The sequence below is a fragment of the Salmo salar genome, chromosome 02 (assembly GCF_965601325.2).
Source record: "Salmo salar chromosome 02, fSalSal1, whole genome shotgun sequence".
Lineage (NCBI taxonomy): Eukaryota > Metazoa > Chordata > Actinopteri > Salmoniformes > Salmonidae > Salmo > Salmo salar.
Window position 1 is genome coordinate 72,581,714 of NC_138292.1, and position 25,787 is coordinate 72,607,500.

The window sequence follows — 25,787 nt, forward strand, 5'->3', positions numbered from 1 at the left end:
AGTATTAACATGAGACACAGTGATGGTGGGTTGTGTTTAGGAGTAGTATTAACATGAGACACAGTGATGGTGGGTTGTGTTTAGGAGTAGTATTAACATGAGACACAGTGAGAAACATTAGACTATACAGAATATGGTCCTCTGTAGCTCAGTTGGTAGAACATGGCACCTGCAACGTTATGGGTTTGGTTACCTTGACCACCCATATGTACAATATATGCACACAGGACTGTATATTGATTTGGATAGTTGAGTCTACTAAACTGCATAATTTATGGACAGCAGACTACAATAGACTACACAGTCAATACAGCAGGCTGTGGTGATGTTCATTGATGCCTCTGATAGATAAAGCTACTACCAGTATTGTACAAAAGAGGAGGCTGGTGGGCAGATATATAGGAGGATGGACTCATTGTAATGGCTGGAATGAATGGAACACTAATTTTATTCATATTACTGCCCAAAGAATGAGGACATCAGGACTGGGGGCTGCAGTAACGTTGAGATGCCAGTAGGGAGAGCTCTAGTCTAGAACACTGGAACCTTCAGCAGCACTTTGATGATGAGGAGGAGTGATGTGAATGGGTCATATTTAGCCTCTTTATAACATGTAGGCCCACTCCTCAAATGAACAAATGCAACTATTTTCTGACATGTTATTTCTGCATTTTAATGTCTTAACATCCTGACTAGACTACTTTTAAAATGTATCAACCACAGAACTCACACTTACTTCTCTGCACTGCCAGTAAGTGTTGTTGGTTTAGATGCTGAGTCAGCATCACCTTCCTGTTAGTGTTGACATATATACTGTGTAGGATGTGAGATTTAACTTTTCTACATCCATAACAACCAGCTCTCTAGAATTTGATTCATACTCCATGGACCAAATATATACCATCTTGCAGACACTTTTTCAGTCATGTGTGCATAGATCCTTCATATGGGTAGTCCCAGCAGGATTCAAACCCTTGAGCCATGCTGTACAAACAAACTCAGAATCTGATGACAACAATGTTGTATATCTGAATTAGGCAGCCTCAAGGTTCAGTTATATTTTACACAACTATTAATTTACATCTTAGTCATTTAGCAGACACTCTTATACAGAGCATACATTTCATACATTTTTTTTCCGCACTGGTCCCCTGTGGGAAACAAACCCACAACCCTGGCGTTGCAAACACCATGCTCTACCAACTGAGCCACACGGGACCACACACTTTGTGCATTGTTATATGTTATCTGTCTGAAAGAATCAGACTTGTGAGACTAAATATGAATTACTGTATTACTTCATATGGTACTGTAACATGATACATTTGTGTGATTTTTTTAAATCGTTTTTATGACAAAGTTAAAACGTCTTTGGGATAGGGCGCAGCATTGGGAAGTTTGGACGAAAAGCGTGCCCAAAGTAAATTGCCTGTTACTCAGGCCCATAGGATATGCATACAATTGGTAGATTTGGATAGAAAACACTCTAAAGTTTCCAAAACTGTTAAAATAATGTCTGTGAGTATAACAGAACTCATATGGCAGGCAAAAACTTGAGAAAAATCCAACCAGGAAGTGGGAGATCTGAGGTTTGTAGTTTTTTAAGTGATTGCCTATCCAATATCCTGTGTCTGTGGGGTCAGATTGCACTTCCTAAGGCTTCCACTAGATGTCAACAGTCTTTAGAAGTTGTTACAGGCTTGTATTGTGAAAGGGGATCGAATAAGAGCTGTTTCAAGTGGTCAAGCTGAAAGACATTAGTTTAGTCTCGCGCGTGGCCGTGAGCGTGACGCTCGTTCTCTTTCCTTTCTAATAACAACGGAATTGTCCGGTTGGAATAGTATTGAAGATTTCTGAGAAAAACATCCTAAAAATTGATTATATACATCGTTTGACATGTTTCTACGAACTTTAATGGAACTTTTTTTTACTTTTCGTCTGGACTTGTGCCCGTGCTTTGTGCATTTGGATTACTGGACTAAACGCACAAACAAAAAGGAGGTATTTGGACATAAAGATGAACTTTATCGAACAAAACAAACATTTATTGTCTAACATGGAGACCTGGGAGTGCCATCAGATGAAGATCATCAAAGGTTAGTGATTAATTTTAACGCTATTTCTGACTTTTGTGACACCTCTCCTTCTTTGGAAAATGGCTGTGTGGTTTTCTGTGGCTAGGCGCTGACCTAACATTATCGCATGGTGTGCTTTCGCCGTGAAGCCTTTTTGAAATCGGACACTGTGGCTGGATTAACAAGAAGTTCATCTTTAAAATGGTGTATAATACTTGTATGTTTGAGGAATTTTAATTATGAGATTTTTGTTGTTTGAATTTGGCGCCCTGCAATTTCACTGGCTGTTGGCGAGGTGGGACGCTCACGTCCCGAATGATCCCAGAGAGGTTTAAGGCACAATTTTGCCTCAATGTCCAGGAAAGAGTTCTGCTTTATGCAACGTTTCTTATCGATTAAAAAAAATCATGTGTGAACGGTGATATTTTAGGTAATCAACCTTTCAGAATAAACTTAATTGTCACTGTTTTCACCTTGTTATAACAGTATATTTAGTGGATAGAAAATGGAAATCTTTCGACATCTCACCTCTTGACTGTACAGTGCATACAGTAACTACAAATAATACATTTACATTGGTTTGGAGAGCAATAGTGGTTAATCCACCTTCAATATAATCATTTTTATTTTTTATTTTTTTATTTCACCTTTATTTAACCAGGTAGGCAAGTTGAGAACAAGTTCTCATTTACAATTGCGACCCGGCCAAGATAAAGGAAAGCAGTTCGACACATACAACAACACAGAGTTACACATGGAGTAAAACAAATATACAGTCAATAATACAGTAGAAAAATAAGTCTATATACAATGTGAACAAATTAGGTGAGATAAGGGAGGTAAAGGCAAAAGTGGCAAAGTAAATAAAATATAGCAAGTAAAACACTGGAATGGTAGATTTGTAGTGGAAGAAAATGCAAAGTAGAAATAGAAATAATGGGGTGCAAAGGAGCAAAATAAATAAATCAATAAAGTAGAGGAAGAGGTAGTTCTTTGGGCTAAATTATAGATGGGCTATGTACAGGTGCAGTGATCTGTGAGCTGCTCTGACAGCTGGTGCTTAAAGCTAGTGAGGGAGATAAGTGTTTCCAGTTTCAGATATTTTTGTAGTTCGTTCCAGTCATTGGCCAGAGAGAACTGGAAGGAAAGACGGCCAAAGGAGGAATTGGCTTTGGGGGTGACCAGAGAGATATACCTGCTGGAGCACGTGCTACAGGTGGGTGCTGCTATGGTGACCAGTGAGCGGAGATAAGGGGGGACTTTACCTAGCAGGGTCTTGTAGATGACCTGGAGCCAGTGGGTTTGGCGACGAGTATGAAGCGAGGGTCAGCCAACGAGAGCGTACAGGTCGCAGTGGTGGGTAGTATATGGGGCTTTGGTGACAAAACGGATGGCACTGTGATAGACTGCATCCAGTTTATTGAGTAGGGTATTGGAGGCTATTTTGTAAATGACATCGATGGGAGAGTGGAGATCCAATGGAGAGGTATCGTTTACCCCCTTGACAGCCCCATTGAGTCTGTTTTCGGGATAGAGCTTGGGGCGGGGGCAGTGGGGGTAAATATGGGCGTCCCTTCTGATAGGCCACACCCACAGGAAGTGTCACTAAATTACGTTGTCGAACAGATGCGTGGACTGCATGATGTAATCATCCTGGACGGGAGGCAGGAAGGGACAAAAAGCACAACGGGTAAGAAGCAGCTGGAGAGAAGGTTTCATTCATTTTCATTTCCATGTATCTCTTTCCTCCTAGAAACCCTGTTGTATAAGAACCCAAAGTGAACCGGAGGGCCTTGTTGTGGTCACAATTGTAGTGAGGTGCATACTGGCGGCAGAGAAGTCAGGCGCAGGAGAGCGAAAACTGATTTACAACGGTGTCGTTTAATATCCATAAACCACCGTCAACAGAACAATACAATAAATGGGTCAAACAAAACCCGGTAAATACCAGCATACCGTTGCATAAGCACTACAAGAAACAATTACGGACAAGGACATGGACATGGGGGGGAACAGAGGGTTAAATACACAACATGTAATTGATGGAATTGGAACAAGGTGTGATAGAAGACAAGACAAAACCAATGAAAAATGAAATGTAGATCAGCGATGGCTAGAAGGTCGGTGACTTCGACTGCCGAACGCCGCCCGAACAAGGAGAGGGACCAACTTCGGCGGAAGTCGTGACAACAATAAAACCCTTTGCTCTGACGTCCCTGTGGTCCTTCACACATTCCTGAGTCAGTACCTAGTGATTAGTAGAGGTCATCCAGACCGTTTTTTTTCATGTGCTAACAGCCAGATGGATCTCGTCTGAGCGGTTAGCTGACAATGCCGAGACCCGCTACGTACTTAATGCTGAGTGGTTTTGGTTCTGTCCACTATAGTGCTGTCTGGTCAGAACATGGTGTTGAGGCCCGTCACTCTACTCTTGATGGTCACCACCACCACATACATGCAGACTCAGCTGTTACCATTTGAAGATGTTTTATATTATTGTGTGGTTATATTCTCTGGTCTCACACTTCAGTAAGGAACTGCATGTCAAAAGTCTGTCAGCAACACATACACTTCTTCTCAAGACTGACAATGCCGTGCACTAACTAAAGGTGAGGGTAGGCGGTGTCCTGCAGCGCATCCAAGTACCCTGATTGGTTGGATGAACAGCGGTGCAAAGAGTAATTGACAGGGCTGCAGGCCAATCAAGTTGAGAGGGCATGCAAACACACACAGTCATTCCATGCTCATAGGGCTCTGGTCAAAGATAGTGCACTATAAAGGGATTAGGGTGTCATTTGGGACAAGGTCAGTGTTACAGAATGACAGTGGCATTTTGTATTGCTACAAACATCAGTGTTTGTGTGGTTTTAAAAAATATACATCCCAATTCCCCATGGTAGTGATTGGGGACGTTGTCCTGTGTAGGGTGCTGTCTTTTGGATGGGATGTTAAACGGCTGTCCTAAAGATCCCATGGCAATTATTGTAAGAGTAGGGGTGTTAACCCTGGTGTCCACTGCTAAAATTCACAATCTGGCCCTCATGCCACCTAATCATCCCCAGATTTGAATTGGCTCATTCATCCCTCTTTTAAATATTCCCCAGGTTGTTGCTGTAAAAGAGAATGTGTTCTCAGGCAACTTACCTGGTAAAATAAGGCTTAGATATATAAAAATAAAAATATATATAGACCTTTGACCTTGTCCATGTAGAACTGAGAGGGGCAAGGCAACACATTCTAAGATATGATAAACATTCTAAATTGTAGGCTATAGTAAACACATTCTAAAATATTATAAACATTCCAAATAGTAGGCTATAGTAAACACATTCTAAGATATTACAAAAATTCCAAATAGTAGGCTATAGTAAACACATTCTAAGATATTATAAACATTCCAAATAGTAGGCTATAGTCAACACATTCTAAGATATTATAAACATTCTAAATAGTAGGCTATAGTCAACACATTCTAAGATATTATAAACATTCCATATAGTAGGCTATAGTAAACACATTCTAAGATATAATAAACATTCCATATAGTAGGCTATAGTAAACACATTCTAAGATATTATAAACATTCTAAATAGTAGGCTATAGTAAACACATTCTAAGATATTATAAACATTCCATATAGTAGACTATAGTAAACACATTCTAAGATATTATAAACATTCCATATTGTAGGCTATAGTAAACACATTCTAAGATATTATAAACATTCTAAATAGTAGGCTATAGTAAACACATTCTAAGATATTATAAACATTCCATATAGTAGGCTATAGTAAACACATTCTAAGATATTATAAACATTCCAAATAGCAGGCTATAGTCAACACTATTCTGACATGTTGTTCTGGTAGTCATGCATGTTAATGACATAAAGAGGAAGGAAAGGACAGTTCTGCATCAGCTACTTGTGTTCTGACTACTATAAATATGTATCAACCACAGAACACACACTTACTAGCAGTTCCCACTCACTACCAGTCAGTTGACTCACTGTACGAGACCTCTCCCCTTCAGTCTGTAAGTACTCTTGATATCTTGAAATATAGTTTTTTGTTTTTAGCCACAAGTCATGTACTCAAGGGTCTCAGACTTGGAGTGCTGATCTAGGATCAGGTCCTCCTGGTCCATATAAATATGATCTAAATGGGAAACTAATCCTAGATCCTACTCTGAGACACTTTGTGAATACAGACACTATCATATAATGATGATATAAAAGGTAAGTGTGACTTTCTGTTTATCCTCACAGCTTGGGAATAGAAGCTATCATTCAAGCTGGTGGTAACTGCCTTGCTCAAATTTGCAGATTTTTTCAGCTTGCCAGGTTGGGGATTTGAACCAGTAATGTTTCAGTTCCTGGCACAACGTTCTTACCCACTATGCTACCTGCCGATACCGCTGACACACTCCATATTACCAAACTATTATGATGATGTTATTTACACACCATCCACTCAAGGCTGTGATGATGATGTGTTGTTATACTGCATCCCAAATGACACCATATTCCCTATAGTGTGCACTACTTTTGACTAGAGCCCAACCTGCTGCCCCTGATGGTTTGTATGTAGTTATTCACCAGCTATAGAGTGAGTTGTTGTTTATGTTTCTGAGACTGCAGGGTGGGAGATGCAACAATGGCCTTGAGAACACAAGGAAGTGTGTTGGTGGTCTTTCTCTGGCCTGTAGCAGGTATGGTCTCATTCTTATCTTTTAGTTGCTCTGTTTATCAATCTACAGACATTTATAAAAGGTTAAGAATCATAATGTTATTCTGGTGTGTTCTGTTTGGAGTCTCCACTTCACTTAAATAGTTATCTTTCACACCTCACTGAGTGATGCTTATCTGTGGTTTCCATTCACACTCAGCAACTACAGGAACAAAGTGTGGTCAAACCCTACCTTCAGTGTGAGCCAACAGACCTTGTCTTCATTCTGATACCATTGTGTTGTGTGACTGTGTTTCAGTGGTACTGGGGCAGAATGGCTGGAGTGTGACCTACACCACTCAGAGTATCTGTACCTTGGAGGGGTCAACAGTGGAGCTGACCTGCTCTTACACATATCCCAGTAGTTATACAGTCACAACAACCTTCTGGTTCACTAAAATGGAGACTGGTGTAGAACCTGAAGATATAGGTCAGGACCCAGAGAATGCAGGTCGTCTGGAGTATCATGGGGATAAGAAGAATGGTCACACCCTGAGAATCACAGACCTGAGAGAGAGTGACTCAGCTACGTACAAGTTCAGATTTATAACAGATCAGACTGGAGGGAGATATTATGGCGATCCTGGAGTCACTCTGTCTGCAACAGGTACAGTAACATTCTATATACTGCTAGTCTGTTCAATTAATATCTACTGTCCATTTAGGTCAAGAAATTGGATTTGTATATATGAAACAGATTTAAGAATTAAATGTGTTTGAGAATGTCTTGCATCATGTGTCGTGTCTTTGGCTATGCCGGATTAATTGATATGACATGCTATTCTATAAAATCCTTTCTCTGTAATTAATATTACCTGATTAAGCTAATCATGTAAATGTAATTAACTAGAAAGTCGGGGCACCACGGAAGAACGTTTATAGAGCCGTTATCTTCCGAATAAACTCTTAAAATACTTAGTAATATTTTACATCGATAGCCGTCATCTTAATCATCTTATTTTCAGTCTCATAATGAAAGTTGTAAATTCTTGGTTAGCTTCACGAACCCTGGCTAACAAGTTGAATCAGCAATACAAAATTGGGTTTAATTATTTATTTACTAAATACCTAAACTAATCACACAGAATTACATATACACAGAATACAAATGATGTCATACAGAAAACGTCCCTGGTGGACGGAGCCGACGTTTGTTACACAAAGGAAGGGGGTTGGCTTAAATGAAAGAGCGGGAAGACTTAGGAACAAAGCAACAGCAGCTATGCTATCGTAAATACATTATCTTATGCATTCTAAATTACCGCCCATTTGGAAAAGGAAAATGCAATAAATATTTACTCTGAGCTGCGCTTCGGTAGATTGGTCGTAGATGCTGGCCGGGTTGGCCAACAGATCTTCCTGTCCTCGGAAGAATGTCAATGGTGGTAAAGTGGATACGTGGTGGTATCTTCGTCTGTTTGTTAGACTGGATCCGTCGTCCGTCCTTTCCTAGCCCACGTCTACAGCGGCCGCTGCTAACTCAACGGCTAGGAAGTATCACTTCTGTAGTGAATAAGCTCAAAGTTCATACCATTCGCCACCAAAGCTCATGCCGAGGTTGGCTTAGTTCTGTACTTGACATGTGTGTCCTTATAACATAGAGGCTGTAGACCTCACGTAGTGGAACCCTGGTTACATTGTGTCATTGTCTTATATAGTGGCGAGGGGAGGAGGGTGTGTTTCATCGTTTATAACCCCTTTCTCTTCACAGGGGCGGGCCATTGATTAAGCAGGGCACTTTCTTATGAAAACCCAATTCTCTCATTTGGAAGCTAAAATTAAATGTAATCTCCTAACAAACAATTTCAATATCAAACATTTCAATTGCTTAACAATTCCATGTGACTCTGATAACTAGAGGGTGTATACTTTCCCAGGTACAGTTTATGTCATCCTGTCATCAGTCATAATGTCTCAGATGGCAACCGAACTGACATCCATACTCATTAAGTTCCAAAGCATATTTCCAACTGGATTTATTACCAAAATATGATTCCTTTCCCCCATTTGTTTGACGTTCCCAGACTCTCTATATTTAACAAAGCTATTCAACAGTCCTTCAGTAGAGTCAGAAAGAGAGGGGAAGGGAGAAAGGTATTTATGGGGGGGTCATAAAACTTACCCACAGGCCAACGTCATGACACATGTGACTAAACTATAGAACAGGTGATTCAGGGTTTTAATGTGTTTATCTACTCCAGCTCTGCAGGTGAAGGTGACTCCAACACGGTCGGCAACGTCGAAGACACTGACCTGTAGCACCACCTGTACTCTGACTGGTAACCCCACCTACATCTGGTACAAGAATGGACAGTCTCTTTATTGGCCCACTTCCCAACAATACACTGTCCGGACTTCTGAAACAGAGAGTTACTCCTGTGCTGTTAAAGGCCATGAGGATCTCCACTCTCCGGCAGTGTGTGAGTGTTTATTTAATTAATCATTGAAAATACTGTTTAACCTGTGTGTGTGTTGGTTTGACTATGAGAACTTTTAGTATTTCTAGAAAGAACTGAGAATATAATCCAGTTGACCTCTTGTTATGTCACTGTGTTTCAGGTGTTCAGGGTCAGAGCTGCAACAGAGTGACTTACACCAAGAGGATAATCTGTGTCTTGAAGGGGTCAACAGTGGACATATCCTGTACTTATGTTGGTTATTATTCCACCAAATCATCATTCTGGTTTAGAAGTGATAAGTCGACCCCTGAGGACCTACCCAGAGACCCAGGGTATGCAGGTCGTGTGAAGTACACTGACAAAGAGACATGGAGAAATGAAGGTCCCTCCATCCTGAGAATCACAGATCTGATAGAGGAGGACTCAGCTGAGTATCGCTTCACTTTTAAAACATACAACTTTGAATGGGGTCATAGTTTCCCAGGAACAACTCTGTCTGTCACAGGTAATACTACACTGTATGATACAACTGTATATCATATTGAATTACAGGAGAAAATAAATGAACCATCCTGTTAACACAGAGGTGTATGTGGTTTTATACATATTGTTTCAGGTCTGCAGGTGAAGGTGACTCCTGCTGCAGAGGGACAGAAGACACTGACCTGTAGCACCACCTGTACTCTGACTGACAACCCCACCTACATCTGGTACAAGAACGGGCAACGTCTAGATGAGCCCACTTCCCAACAATACTCTAGTAATATGCTGGTGGTCTGGGATTCTTCTGTGAACATTTACTCCTGTGCTGTTGAAGGTCATGAGGGTCTCCACTCTCCTGTAGTTTGTGAGTATGAATGAAACTAGTATTCTACTTAGGAAGTATCAATCATTTAAAGTCAATGAGAAGGGTAATACTTCAATATTCATCATTACATAGAAATTACAGACAATGTCATAGATGTATGTACTCTGACTGTCACAGGTAACACTGCACAGCACATTATACAGTTTTGAAGAGTCATGAAATGAATCATTCGTTCTAAACGATATTCTCTGTTTTTACTCCCCTTTAATTCAGGTTTTCAGGTAAAGGTGACTCCTCAACAGTATTCAAAGTATAAGACACTGACCTGTAGCACCACCTGTGTTCTGACTGGTAACCCCACCTACATCTGGTACAAGAACGGACAGATAGTAACTGACAACACTTCCCCCTATTCAGTCTACCCTAATGCTGTAGACAGCTACTCCTGTGCTGTAAAAGGCCAAGAGTATCTCCACTCTCCTGCAGTGTGTGAGTGTTTATTTAATTAATCATTGAAAATACTGTTTAACCTGTGTGTGTGTTTGTTTCACTATGAGAATTTCTAGTATTTCTAGATAGAACTGAGAATACAATCTAGTTGTCCTCTTGTTATGTCACTGTGTTTCAGGTGTTCAGGGTCAGAGCTGCAACAGAGTGACTTACACCAAAAGGAGAATCTGTGTCTTGAAGGGGTCAACAGTGGACATATCCTGTACTTATGTTGGTTATTCCACCACATCATCATTCTGGTTTAGAAGTGATAAGTCGACCCTTGAAGACCTAACCACAGACCCAGGGTATACAGGTCGTGTGAAGTACACTGACAAAAAGACATTGAGAAATGAAGGTCCCTTCACCCTGAGAATCTCAGATCTGAGAGAGGAGGACTCAGCTGAGTATCGCTTCACTTTTAAAACATACTACTTTGAATGGGGTCATAGTTTCCCAGGAACAACTCTGTCTGTCACAGGTAATACTACACTGTATGATACAACTGTAAATCATATTGAATTACAGGAGAAAATAAATGAACCATCCTGTTAACACAGAGGTGTATGTGGTTTTATACATATTGTTTCAGGTCTGCAGGTGAAGGTGACTCCTGCTGCAGAGGGACAGAAGACACTGACCTGTAGCACCACCTGTACTCTGACTGACAACCCCACCTACATCTGGTACAAGAATGGACAGAATGTACAAGATAACTCCTCCCCCATGTACTCCATCAGCAGTGAGGATGCAGACAGTTACTACTGTGCTGTAAAAGGCCACAATGGTCTCAGCTCTCCTGCAGTGTGTGAGTACAGTGCAATAATACAGTATTCTACTCAGCAATTATCATGCATTCAGGCAAAAGAGAAAGGTCTTACTTTATCAATCATTACAGAACAAAAATATATATTTTTACTATTGTTAATATGAATTTGATAAAATGTTTGGTCTTTTACATCAGATAAACCAAAGACCACAGTGTCAGTCAGTCCCTCTGGTGAAATAGTGGAGGGCAGTTCAGTGACTCTGACCTGCAGCAGTGATGCCAACCCACCTGTGGACAAATACACCTGGTACAAGAAGAATGGAGGTGACTATCAGAGTATGACAGGACCACAGCATGTCTTCAATCAAATCCAGTCATCTGACAGTGGAGAGTACTACTGTGAGTCCCAGAATGAGATGGGGACAGACAGGTCTAGCACCATAAACATGGATGTGAAATGTGAGTGAAGTACAGCTCAGTGTTTGAATGATAAGGTTGCAAAGCAATTGTAATTAAATGCATTAGTCCTAAAGCATAACATCTCCAAATTTGTATTTATTAACGTTTTGTGTAAGTTAGAGTTTTAGATAGTTCTCTGATATTAACAGATCATTTATTTTGACATGACATATAATTTGTAAATATACTACTGTCGTAAATATACTACTGTCCTACCCCTCTGACAAATGCTCCTTTACCAGATGACCCAAAGAGCACCTCAGTGTCAGTAAGTACCTCTGGTGAAATAGTGGAGGGCAGTTCAGTGACTCTGACCTGCAGCAGTGATGCCAACCCACCTGTGGATAAATACACCTGGTACAAGAAGAATGGAGCTTCACTGACAGGATCTGAAAAGACATACAATTTCACAACCATCAGCTCTGAGGACAGAGGAGAATACTACTGTGGGGCTGAGAATAAATATGGACATCTCAACTCTTCTTCTGTGTCTGTGGACGTTCAGTGTTAGTACACCTAACCATCTTTTGATCAGAGGATCACATTTAAATTCATATTTCAATAACAAGTAAAACACTATTTAAAACACTGTTGTAACATATTGTTCACCAGATGGCCCAAAGAACACCTCAGTGTCAGTCAGTCCCTCTGGTGAAATAGTGGAGGGCAGTTCAGTGACTCTGACCTGCAGCAGTGATGCCAACCCACCTGTGGACAAATACACCTGGTACTTTCAAAATAAGACTTTTCAAAATGGATTTGGACAGATGTACAACATAAGTAAGTTCAAGTCTAAGGACAATGGACATTACCACTGTGAGGCCTGGAATGGAAGAGGATCTATGAACTCTACAGCTCTGATGATCAGTTTACCAGGTGAACCTTCATCTTCAATACTTCAATACAAAATTACATTTAAATCTGATATTAATAATTCTACTTTGGCTTATCATACTTTGTTTTAGAATTATATATACTTTGAGATTAGATCAGTTAACAAATATTGTACTATTGTACTCATATCATCCATATTTTATTATAGGGAAACAGACCTCAGTTATGAATGCAGCTGTAGGAATCATAGTGGTTGTTCTGGTTCTCATCCTCTGTCTCTCTGGACTCATGTGGTTCAGGTGAGTGATTCTTTTAAAGATTATTTCACTCTAACACTTTTTTATTAACTTATTTTGTTCATTGATTCTTTCAATAATACATGTATGAATGTACAAACCAGGAAGAAGTCCTCCAAATCCATCTCTGAAACAAGAGACACATCAGAGAATGTACAGGTGAGTCTGTTACAATCAGATTATATGTATCGCTTTGTGGAACATTTCTACTCATCATGTTGTCTGTCCTCTTCCCATCAGGGAGACTCTAGTCCAGTGTATGACAACATCTCAGGCATGGCCATGGCCCCTACTGCAACACAGACAGCAGCCACCGTCGTCCAGGATGACGTTCACTACGCCAGCGTCCACTTCTCTCGCTTCAAAATCCAGGAAGTGCCTCTGTACTCCACTGTCCAGCTGCATCAACCCCAGAAACAGGACGAGGATGTCCAGTACGATGCTGTGAAATTCAACTGCCCCAGTTATGCTAACCGGTGAGCATATTCTGCCATTGCAGCAACAGAGTCAATTCTAGAACGTTGTGAATACACCACATTAAAGGAGAAATATGCTTTTTTACAACCAAATTTCTATTTTGTATCTAAATGCCATGTTATAGAAAGGTCCAGAAAAACTTTTTTGTGATTTCACTTGTTTTAGAGAAACTTACCCCATCCAGAAATTCACTTCCTCATCCTCGTTGTGCAGTACGGAGGCTCTGAAAAAAGATGAACTGCTCCAAAAACACCATAATACTGTCTTTTAGAAACAGAAAGCCCTCAGTATAGTGATGCAGGTCTTTAGATGTTGCAGTTGTACACATGAAATTGTGTCATTCCAAACGTTATCCACAACGTTATATTCCATTTTGTGTGACTTGTGCTATTTCCCCGTCCAACTGTTCTATTCTCTGTGTAGCCGGCTGCTAGAACGGACGAGAGGCATCGTTCAAGTCTCAACAACATGGAACATAACGTTGCGGATTAAGTTCAGAATGACACAATTTCATGTGAACAACATCTAAAGACATGCATCACTATAGACTACTTAGAGCTTTTTTTGTTTCATATAGGATGTTTTGGGGTGTTTTTGGAGCCCACTTCCTGAACAATGAGGATGAGGAAGTGAATCGCTGGTTGGAGTTTCTCACAAACGAATGAAATCGCCAAAAAATATTGTGACCCTTCTATAACATATCTTTTACATATCCTTTTTTTTAGATTTGGTTGTAAAGAAGCTAAATTCTTGATTACAGCTCATTCATATGCTGCTGCTTATTGGACGAGAAGACCATGATGTCATTAATAAGTGAAATAGTTTACCCCTAGTGGCCACTAGTGATGGCATTTCCTTAAACTACAAAACCAGCAATGGAAATCTCAAGACAATTCCTGTCTATAATGAGAGAGTGCTGGTTTTGATTAACTGTTCTGTGTTCCAAATGGAGCCCTATTCCTTATTTAGTGTACTACTTTTCACCAGAACCATGTAGGCCTTGGTCAAAGTAATGCACTGTAAAGAGTATAAGAAGGTTTTTTTGGGGATGCAGATTCTGTTTAATTTCTGTTTCTTTCTCTTCAGACCCACGGCAGCACAAACAGCTGACGAGGACTCCTATGTTCTCTACAGTACAGTCAACAAACCCAGAACCAAGAAGACCTGAACATTACAAACCCAGAACCAAGAAGACCTGAACACAACAAATCCATATGCAAGAAGACCTGAACATTACAAACCCAGAACCAAGAAGACCTGAACACAACAAACCCAGAACCAAGAAGACCTGAACACAACAAGTTTGACAGAAACCCTGTATATCTGGACCTGTATAGCCAAACTAAGTGTTATAATAATGTATCATAAGATATGCCATTTAGAAAATGCTTTCATCCAAAGCGACTTATAATCATGTGTGAATACATTTTTCATGGCGGTGGCCCCATTGGGAATGGAAACCATGCAGCATGCTCTACCAACTGAGCCACACAGGACTATTCAAACTTAGTTGTACTGCTGATCCAGGGTCAGTTTTGTCTTATAAACAATGCTTCCTCAGTTGTGCACCGGGGCCTCCCACTCCTCTTTCTATTCTGGTTAGAGCCAGTTTGCACTGTTCTGTGAAAGGAGTAGGACACAGCATTGTACGAGATCTTCAGTTTCTTGGCAATTTCTCGCATGGAATAGCCTTCATTTTTCAGAACAAGAATAGACTGATGAGTTTCAAAAGATTGTCCTTTGTTTCTGGCCATTTTAAGCCTGTAATAGAACTCACAAATGCTGATGCTCCAGATACTCAACTAGTCTAAAGAAGGCCAGTTTTATTGCTTCTTTAATCAGAACAACAGTTTTCAGCTGTGCTACTAATTGCAAAAGGGTTTTCTAATGATCAATTAGCCTAAACTTGGATTAGCTAACACAACGTGCCATTGGAACACAGGAGTGATGGTTGCAATAATAGGCCTCTGTACACCTATGTAGATATTCCATAACAAAATCTGCCGATTCCAGCTACAATAGTCATTTACAACATTAACAATGTCTACACTGTATTTCTGATAAAAAAATTTGAACACGAGTCATCTGATTCCATTTCTGATCATTCCACTGTTGAAAGATGACAGTATCTGGACTAAACTTCCTAATTGGCTTCTTCTATTGAAATTTTTCATCAAGAATTTCTCAGTACTTTGCTCCGTTCATCTTTCTCTCGATCCTAACTAGTCTCCCAGTCTCTGCTGCTGAAAACATACCAACAGGATGATGCTGCCACCACCATGCTTCCCCGTAGGGATGGTGCCAGGTTTCCTCCAGACGTGACGCTTGGCATTTAAGCCAAAAAGTTCAATCTTGATTTCATCAGACCTGAGAATCTTGTTTCTCATGGTCTGAGAGTCCTTTGGGTGCTTTTTGGCAAACTCCAAGCGCGCTGTTATGTGCTTTTTACTGAGGAGTGGCTTCCATCTGTCCACTATACCATAAAGCCCTGATTGTTGGAGTGCTGCAGAGATGGTTGTCCTTCTGGAAGGTCCACAGAGGAACTCTGGAGCTCTGTCCGAGTGTCCATCGGGTTCTTCAGCACCTCCCTGACCAAAGCCCTTTCTACAACTTGACTGGAGTCCACCTGTGGTAAATTCAATTGATTTGACATGATTTGGAAAGGCCCACACCTGTCTATAAGGTCCCACAGTTGATCGTGCATGTCAGAGCAAAAACCAAGCCATGAGGTCGAAGGAATTTTGTGTAGAGCTCCAAGACGGGATTGCTCAGTTTGGCCAGCCGACCGATTACATTCTACAGTCCTGTACTATTCTGTTACATTGTACAGTACTGTACTATTCTATTACATTCTACAGTCCTGTACTATTCTGTTACATTATACAGTCCTGTACTATTCTATTACATTATACAGTATACAGTACTATTCTATTACAGTATACAGTACTATTCTATTACAGTATACAGTCCTGTACTATTCTGTTACATTATACAGTCCTGTACTATTCTATTACATTATACAGTATACAGTACTATTCTATTACAGTATACAGTACTATTCTATTACAGTATACAGTACTGTACTATTCTATTACATTATACAGTACTGTACTATTCTATTATGTTATACAGTACTGTACTATTCTATTACAGTATACAGTACTGTACTATTCTATTACATTATACAGTCCTGTACTATTCTGTTACATTGTACAGTACTGTACTATTCTATTACATTCTACAGTCCTGTACTATTCTGTTACATTATACAGTACTGCACTATTCTATTACAGTATACAGTACTGTATTATTCTATTACATTATACAGTACTGTACTATTCTATTACATTCTACAGTCCTGTACTATTCTGTTACATTATACAGTATACAGTACTATTCTATTATAGTATACAGTACTATTCTATTACAGTATACAGTACTGTACTATTCTATTACGTTATACAGTACTGTACTATTCTATTACATTATACAGTACTGTACTATTCTATTACATTATACAGTATTGTACTATTCTATTACATTCTACAGTCCTGTACTATTCTATTACATTATACAGTCCTGTACTATTCTATTACATTCTACAGTCCTGTACTATTCTGTTACATTATACAGTCCTGTACTATTCTGTTACATTATACAGTACTGCACTATTCTATTACATTATACAGTACTGCACTATTCTATTACAGTATACAGTACTGTACTATTCTATTACGTTATAATGTTAGATGATACATAATATATGTTTACTTGGTATGTTCATATACATTTATTATTGGTTTTATGACAAAGTTATGGTAATATTTTGCCTCAGTGTCCTGATGCAATGTCTCTTGTCGCTTTTATAAAAACACAAAATACTGGAAACTATCAAGTGTGGATTGTGTTTAATAAACTGTTCAGATTAAACTTCATTGTCATTGTTTTCACCTTGTTAGAACAGTAACTTCAAAGTAGCTTTCAAAATCACACCTTTTGTACTGTACATACAGTAACTACAAATAAAACATTTACATTGGTTTGCATAGCAATAGTGGTTTATTCACTTCCATCATCATATCATCATGTCAGTACAAAATATACACAGACACCTTCAGAAGGAGCAATGTCCAGCACCTACAGTACACACACAACCAGTTACATTAAATATTACTTATTGTCATTTTTAAACACATCATGCATACACTATAGATGCTGTAAAGAGGTCAATGGAACACAGACCGTGGGGGATATAAGAGGGACGCCGGATTGGTGCACATTAAACATATCTGATATAACAAAGTGGATATTCATCAATCCGCCGTGATTTATGTATTGTAAACAGGCCCACAATGTGGCAACTAAAGTTTGATTTGAATATATTTGGCTGTCTTTGCTGCATAATTTAGAAGTTGTCCCTTTTCAGGTTTAGAAGGAGTGACTGATAAATGCTAACTCACCTTCATATAAGCTGATAGCATAGCTAGCATACAGAAATCAGTGGTGTAGTCAAAGTAGTTTTTAACTGTAATGTAGTTAGTTGGTGACAATGACCTGAACATTGGGGTTGACATCACAGGAGGCTGCTGAGGGGAGGACGGCTCATAATAAAGGCTGGAATGGAGCAATTGGAATGGCATCAATCACATGGAAACCATGTGTTTGATGCATTTGATACCATTCCAACTATACCTCTTCAGCCATTACCACGAGCCCGTCCTCCCCAACTAAGGTGCCACCAACCTCCAATGGTTGACATCCATACAAGCGTTAAACTCTGATTTTTACCACAACATAGTACACATACTCTATACTGTAAATAAAAGCCTAAATATAGGTTCATTTTGCTGGGGGGCAATGAGGAGATTTGGGATCTTTCCCTCAAGCGTTTCCATGGCAATTCGATTGTTTTGGTCGAGTTCCATTGACCTCTTTACAGCATCTTTTCAATGCTTTGAGCCAAAGCTGAAGAGACTCCTCGTCCTTAGGAGGTGGCTGCAAATCAAAAGGCGCCTCACAACTGCACTCGCTCCTCAAAAAAGTTTGGTGGTCAAACACTCCTGCTCCATGAACAGCTTCCATTTCTGCCAATTACCGTGGCAACCCCTTACCCAACATAAAATGACCATTTTATGTTTGTAAAGTTGTGAGAAGCGATACTGAGTTAGTTAACTAGCTCCCAACTATTGGCCGGAAGTACTTAACCAGAAGTCACCCACAAAAAAACATAAACAGACCCCGCCCATATTTCCATAGATAATGAGGTGAATAGGACACAATATGGATGTTTGGAGGGTTGTGGGTAATTCCGTCAGCCAGGGGATTCCATTCCAGAACATTGAGAGATGGAACATTCTGCAACGTTCGTTGACTGATAATAATATATCTCACAGTTAACAAGTTCAGACCAGGCGGTGAGATTATTGCCTGATTTAAAGCCTTTTGAGTCCACCATTTTGTCCAACTAGTAATAGAGAATAAAGGACATTATTGCATAGTGTGAATGTGATGTCATATAGAATGAGTGCTATGGTCTCCAATACAGCGTGGCTCTTGAGTCCCTAACTGTTGTCTGACCATCCCAGGTAGGGGTGTCTCTTTTGGGGAGCAGAGATGGGCTAGAGGTGGATGAGAGAGTGGAGACCCATGGAGGTGTACCTATTGCCCACCTAACTGTTGTCTGATCTTCCCAGGTAGGGGTAGGGGGGGTCTAGGGCCTAGGGATGGATGGGAGAGTGGAGATCCATGGAGGGGTACCTTTTACCCCCCTGACAGCCTTAATGAGTCTGTGTTTGGGGATAGAGGGGAGCTAGGGGTGGAGGCTGTGGGGCTAAATATGGGAACCCTGTCCTTTAGGCCACACCCACAGGAAGTATCACTAAATGACGTTGTCAAACAGATGCATGGACTGCATGATGTTCTCATCCTAGACAGGAGTCAGGAAGGGACAAAAAGCACAACAGGTAAGAAGCAGTTAGAGAAAAGGTTTAAACAGTACAAAAGCAGAAACAGGTTCTTAAATAAATAAAAAGTTTAATATCCAATGTTAGTAAATTTGCTTTTTTGTTTCAATAACTTATAAAAAAGATTGGTGTGATTTTCCACACCTCATCATGTCATGGGGTTGTTCAATGACAGACATGTATTTGTTTAACCTATCACTAGATTCTTTCATTTCAGAGAGACAAAAAGATATACAGTTGAAGTCAGAAGTTTACATACACTTAGGTTGGAGTCAGTGAAACTCATTTATCAACCACTCCACAAATTTCTTGTTAACAAACTATAGTTTTGGCAAGTCGGTTAGGACATCTACTAGTAATTTTTCCAACAACTGTTTACAGACAGATTATTTCACTTATAATTCACTTTATCATAATTCCAGTGGGTCAGAAGTTTACATACACTAAGTTGACTGTGCCTTTTAAACAGCTTGGAAAATTCCAGAAAATGATGTCATGGCTTTCGAAGCTTCTGATAGGCTAATTGACGTCATTTGAGTCAATTGGAGGTGTACCTGGGGATGTATTTCAAGGCCTACCTTCAAACTCAGTGCCTTTTGCTTGACATCAGGGGAAAATCAATAAAAATCAGCCAAGACCTCAGAAAATAAATTGTAGACCTCCAGAAGTCTGGTTCATCATTGGGAGCAATTTCCAAACACCTGAAGGTACCACGTTCATCTGTACAAACAATAGTACGCAAGTATAAACACCATAGGACCACGCAGCCGTCATACCGCTCAGGAAGGAGATGCGTTCTGTCTCCTAGAGATACAAAACAGGTACAAAAGTATCTATAGCCACAGTAAAACGAGTCCTATATCGACATAACCTGAAAGGCCGCTCAGAAAGGAAGAAGCCACTGCTCCAAAACCGCCATAAAAAGCCAGACTACGGTTTGCAACTGCACATGGGGACAAAGATCGTACTTTTTGGAGAAATGTCCTCTGGTCTGATGAAACAAAAATAGAACTGTTTGGCCATAATGACCATCGTTATGTTTGGAGGGAAAAGGGGGAGGCTTGCAAGCCAAAGAACACCATCCCAAGTGTGAAGCACGGGGGCAGCAGCATCATGTTGTGGGGGTGCTTTGCTGCAGGAGGGACTGGTGTACTTCACAAAATAGATGGCATCATGAGGACGGACAATTATGTGGATATATTAAAGCAACATCTCAAGACATTAGTCAGGAAGTTAAAGCTTGATCGCAAATGGGCCTTCAAATGGACAATGACCCCAAGCATACTTCCAAAGTTGTTGCAAAATGGCTTAAGGACAACAAAGTCAAGGTATTGGAGTGGCCATCACAAAGCCCTGACCTCAATCCTATAGAAAATATGTGGGCAGAACTGAAAAAGCGTGTGCGAGAAAGGAGGCCTACAAACCTGACACAGTTACACCAGCTCTGTCAGTAGGAATGGGCCAAAATTCACCCAATGTATTGTGGGAAGCTTGTGGAAGGCTACCTGAAACGTTTGACCCAAGTTTAACAATTTAAAGGCAATGCTACCAAATACTAATTGGGTGTATGTAAACTTCTGACCCACAGGGAATGTGATGAAAGAAATAAAAGCTGAAATAAATCATTCTCTCTACTATTATTCTGACATTTCACATTCTTAAAATAAAATGGGGATCCTAACTGACCTAAGACAGGGAATTTTTACTAGGATTAAATGTCAGGAATTGTGAAAAACTGAGTTTAAATGTATTTGGCTAAGGTGTATGTAAACTTCAGACTTCAACTGTATATCCACGTCACTCTCAGAGAAAAAAGTAACAATGCAAGGTTTTACACAGTTAAATGTGACACATCATTACACACACATGAAGGTACCCATAAGCAATCATTTCTGATTGAAAAACACACATTTGTGGAAATAAACTTCACATTGTGACGTTTTAAATATTATTAAATCACATCATACATAATCACATCCTATAGAATCATGCTGAAATTTAACACATGCACACACAAGCATGCACTCACACAGACACGCAGACTGACACAGACACACGTAGACAGACACACTTACACACAGACAGACAGACACACTTACACAGACAGACAGACAGACAGACAGACAGACAGACAGACAGACAGACAGACAGACAGACAGACAGACAGACAGACAGACAGACAGACAGACAGACAGACAGACAGACAGACAGACAGACAGACAGACAGACAGACAGACAGACAGACAGACAGACAGACAGACAGACAGACAGACAGACACACACCTTTTGACAAGACTCCAGAAATTCCTCAATGGTGACCACGCCATCTTTGTTCTTGTCCATTTTCTGACAGAGTGAAACAGAGAAACAGTTGAATATGCTACTCTGATCCCTGGCCGTGACCCCACACTCCGAAGGGTGTCTCCGTGGGATATGCAACAAACACATTTCCATTTCACACCACACACTGTACAGGTTACACACCTACATCTGAAACAGGACAAATATAAGTAACCTCTATTTGACCTTTTGGTTGTTCACAAAGTCAGAATGCAACAATAAGGAGGTTATGTCTAGAGGGTCCTTTTAAAACCCTTTGTGAAAAACACTGGAGGTTGAATTATCTAACCCTGGGGCCTGGATTCAATTAGAAAACACTGGAGGTAGAATTAACTAACCCTGGGGTCTGGATTCAATTAGAAAACACTGGAGGTAGAATTAACTAACCCTGGGGTCTGGATTCAATTAGAAAACACTGGAGGTAGAATTATCTAACCCTGGGGCCTGGATTCAATTAGAAAACACTGGAGGTAGAATTATCTAACCCTAGGGCCTGGATTCAATTAGAAAACACTGGAGGTAGAATTAACTAACCCTATGGCCTGGATTCAATTAGAAAACACTGGAGGTAGAATTAACTAACCCTGGGGTCTGGATTCAATTAGAAAACACTGGAGGTAGAATTATCTAACCCTGGGGCCTGGATTCAATTAGAAAACACTGGAGGTAGAATTATCTAACCCTGGGGTCTGGATTCAATTACAAAACACTGGAGGTAGAATTAACTAACCCTGGGGTCTGGATTCAATTAGAAAACACTGGAGGTAGAATTATCTAACCCTGGGGCCTGGATTCAATTAGAAAACACTGGAGGTAGAATTATCTAACCCTAGGGCCTGGATTCAATTAGAAACCGTGCTAAAGCATTTAAAGGTCATTTCCAATTGAGCTGACATCTTCTCAGTTTACCTTGAATGTGCTCTCCACTAACGCAGTAACATGGCCTTTAAAATGTGCTGTTGTCTACAAGCAGATTAGGATTGAATCAAGGTTTAGACATGTGGTTAGTTGTGTTACCTGGAAGAAGGTGTTCATCTGATCCTAGATCTGTGGTTAGTTGTGTTACCTGGAAGAAGGTGTTCATCTGATCCTAGATCTGTGGTTAGTTGTGTTACCTGGAAGAAGGTGTTCATCTGATCCTAGATCTGTGGTTAGTTGTGTTACCTGGAAGAAGGTGTTCATCTGATCCTAGATCTGTGGTTAGTTGTGTTACCTGGAAGAAGGTGTTCATCTGATCCTAGATCTGTGGTTAGTTGTGTTACCTGGAAGAAGGTGTTCATCTGATCCTAGATCTGTGGTTAGTTGTGTTACCTGGAAGAAGGTGTTCATCTGATCCTAGATCTGTGGTTAGTTGTGTTACCTGGAAGAAGATGTCGACGTGCTCCTTGGGGGCGTCGTTCTGCATACAGGGGTACGTGCACGTCCCCATCATATCATAGATAGAGCTCATTATATCAGTCATCTCCTGAAACACACACACACAGAGACGCACACAGAAACACACACAGAGGCACACATATTCATTTTCACACACACAAACACGCACGCACGCACACACACACACACACACACACACACACACACACACACACACACACACAGAGGGGAGGATGGGGGAATAGTTAAGAAGAGAGAAAAAACATATTTGCACACACATACACACATACACACAGTTGAAGTCGGAATTTTACATACACTTAGGTTGGAGTCATTAAAACTCGTTTTTCAACCACTCCACAAATTTCTTGTTAACAAACTATAGTTTTGGCAAGTTGGTTAGGACATCTACTTTGTGCATGACACAAGTAATTTTTCCAACAATTGTTTACAGACAGATTATTTCACTTATAATTCACTGTATCACAATTCCAGTGGGTCAGAAGTTTACATACACTATGTTGACTGTGCCTTTAAACAGCTTGGAAAATTTCAGAAAATTATGTCATGGTTTTAGAAGCTTCTGATAGGCTAATTGACATAATTTGAGTCAATTGGAGGTGTACCTGTGGATGTATTTCAAGGCCTACCTTCAAATTTAGTGCCTCTTTGCTTGACATCAGGGGAAAATCAAAAGAAATCAGCCAGAACCTCAGAAAATAAATTGTAGACCTCCACAAGTCTGGTTCATCCTTAGGAGCAATTTCCAAATGCCTGAAGGTACCATGTTCATCTGTACAAACTATAGTACGCAAGTATAAACACCATGGAACCATGCAGCCATCATACTGCTCAGGAAGAGGACGTGTTCTGTCTCCTAGAGATGAACGTACTTTAGTGCGACAAGTGCAAATCAATCCCAGAACAACAGCAAAGGACCTTGTGAAGATGCTGGAGGAAACAGGTGCAAAAGTATCCATATCCACAGTAAAACGAGTCCTATATCGACATAACCTGAAAGGCCGCTCAGAAAGGAAGAAGCAGCTGCTCTAAAACCGCCATTAAAAGCCAGACTACGGTTTGCAACTGCACATGGGGACAAAGATTGTACTTTTTGGAGAAATGTCCTCTGGTCTGATGAAACAAAAATAAAACTGTTTGGCCATAATGACCATCGTTATGTTTGGAGGAAAAAGGGGGAGGCTTGCAAGCCAAAGAACACCATCCCAACCATGAAGCATGGGGGCAGCAGCATCATGTTGTGGGGGTGCTTTGCTGCAGGAGGGACTGGTGCACTTCACAAAATAGATGGCATCATGAGGACGGACAATTATGTGGATATATTGAAGCAACATCTCAAGACATCAGTCAGGAAGTTAAAGCTTGGTTCCAAATGGGTCTTCCAAATGGACAATGACCCCAATCATACTTCCAAAGTTGTGGCAAAATGGCTTAAGGACAACAAAGTCAAGGTATTGGAGTGGCCATCACAAAGCCCTGACATCAATCCCATAGAAAATTTGTGGGCAGAACTGAAAAAGCACGTGCGAGCAAGGAGGCCTACAAACCTGATTCAGTTACACCAGCTCTGTCAAGAGGAATGGGCCAAAATTCACCCAATGTATTGTGGGAAGCTTGTGGAAGGCTACCCGAAACATTTGACCCAAGTTAAACAATTTAAAGACAATGCTACCAAATACTAGTTGAGTGTATGTAAACTTCTGACCCACTGGGAATGTGATGAAAGAAATAAAAGCTGAAGTAAATCATTGTCTCTACTATTATTCTGACATTTCACATTCTTAAAATAAAGTGGTGATCCTAACTGACCTAAGACAGGGGACTTTTACTAGGATTAAATGTCAGGAATTGTGAAAAACTGAGTTTTAATGTATTTGGCTAAGGTGTATGTAAACTTCCGACTTCAACTGTACATACATACACACACACACACACATCGTACCATACCTCTTTGGTGATGAAGCCATCTTTGTTGAGGTCGTAGAGGTTAAAAGCCCAGTTGAGTTTCTCTGTGACAGAGCCTCTCAGGATGATTGACAGGCCTGTGACGAAGTCTTCGAAGCTCACAGAACCATTCTTGTGGGTGTCAAACGCTTCGAACAGAAAATGAGCGTAGGTGCTGGAGTCTGAAACAGAGGGGAAAGGGAAAGGGGGATACCTAGTCAGTTGTACAACTGAATGCATTCAACTGAAATGTGTCTTCCGCATTTAACCCAACCCCTCTGAATCAGAGAGGTACAGGGGGCTGCCTTAATCGACATCCACGTCTTTGGCGCCCAGGGAGGAAGTGAGAGAGGGGGATACTGAGAGACTTAAAGGCTGAGAGCGAGAGAAAAACCTTGACAAAGTACAGGCTCAGTGAGAACAGCCTTGCCATTGAGAAGGCTAGACAAAGGAAAACCTGGCTCCCTGCAGAGGAAAGGCTGTGCAACCACAGCAGAACCCGAGACAGAGCTGCATTTCCTGACAAAATGTCAAAAATATAAAACAATTAGAGAGCTTAATTTCCCTAAATTTGAAACCCTTATTCAAGGTTTCATAGACCTCTCTGATGAGGATAGGCTACCCGTCCTGTTGGGGGAGGACGCAGAGAGCTGTGGGTTGGCAGCGCACTACATTGCTGCCTGCCATAAGATGAGGGACAGTGTCTGACAGACCAACCAACCTGCTCATGTCCTCTATGCTTATTGTTATTGTTCAAAAATTGGTTATTTTGACCCTTGGTTATTGTTGTTACTGTTGTCCCGTTGACA

General features: G+C 40.5%; 2 protein-coding genes across 4 annotated transcripts in view; one reads left to right on the plus strand and one right to left on the minus strand.

Annotated features, from left to right (window-relative positions):
- Positions 1–5,927: 5,927 nt before the first annotated feature.
- Positions 5,928–17,374, plus strand: LOC106591342 (basement membrane-specific heparan sulfate proteoglycan core protein). Of its 3 annotated transcripts, none has more exons than XM_082966681.1 (16): positions 5,928–6,110; positions 6,708–6,785; positions 7,062–7,409; positions 9,004–9,222; positions 9,362–9,706; positions 9,818–10,048; positions 10,283–10,498; positions 10,638–10,979; positions 11,091–11,306; positions 11,463–11,726; positions 11,969–12,232; positions 12,339–12,602; positions 12,769–12,859; positions 12,965–13,015; positions 13,097–13,332; positions 14,420–17,374. In XM_082966681.1, exons 2-15 carry the CDS (start codon positions 6,731–6,733, stop codon positions 13,302–13,304), a joined length of 3,114 nt encoding a protein of 1,037 aa, XP_082822807.1. In that variant the 5' UTR covers positions 5,928–6,110; positions 6,708–6,730; the 3' UTR covers positions 13,305–13,332; positions 14,420–17,374. The 3 variants fall into 3 exon arrangements, with proteins under 3 accessions (XP_082822807.1, XP_014038035.3, XP_014038042.3); XM_014182560.3 differs by having other exon boundaries at positions 5,931–6,110; positions 6,715–6,785; positions 12,961–13,015; XM_014182567.3 differs by having other exon boundaries at positions 5,932–6,110; positions 12,961–13,015.
- LOC106593526 (A-type potassium channel modulatory protein KCNIP2) overlaps positions 17,227–25,787 on the minus strand; it is a 13,240-nt gene continuing 4,679 nt past the window's right edge. Inside the window, exons 4-7 of the mRNA XM_045713273.2 lie at positions 24,982–25,160; positions 22,997–23,101; positions 21,580–21,642; positions 17,227–19,259 (exon numbers count right to left, since the gene is read on the minus strand). Of these exons, the coding sequence (XP_045569229.2) occupies positions 19,212–19,259; positions 21,580–21,642; positions 22,997–23,101; positions 24,982–25,160 (395 nt within the window). The 3' untranslated portion in view covers positions 17,227–19,211. The remainder of the gene's footprint in view (positions 19,260–21,579; positions 21,643–22,996; positions 23,102–24,981; positions 25,161–25,787) is intronic.

Bases quoted from the DNA above. Each gene is read 5' to 3' on its own strand.
- LOC106591342 (XM_014182560.3), top strand. From the start codon at position 6,731: ATGGCCTTGAGAACACAAGGAAGTGTGTTGGTGGTCTTTCTCTGGCCT. The intron at 10,049-10,282 runs GTGAGTATGAAT...CCTTTAATTCAG, and splicing joins TCTCCACTCTCCTGTAGTTT to GTTTTCAGGTAAAGGTGACT. The intron at 10,980-11,090 runs GTAATACTACAC...ATATTGTTTCAG, and splicing joins AACAACTCTGTCTGTCACAG to GTCTGCAGGTGAAGGTGACT.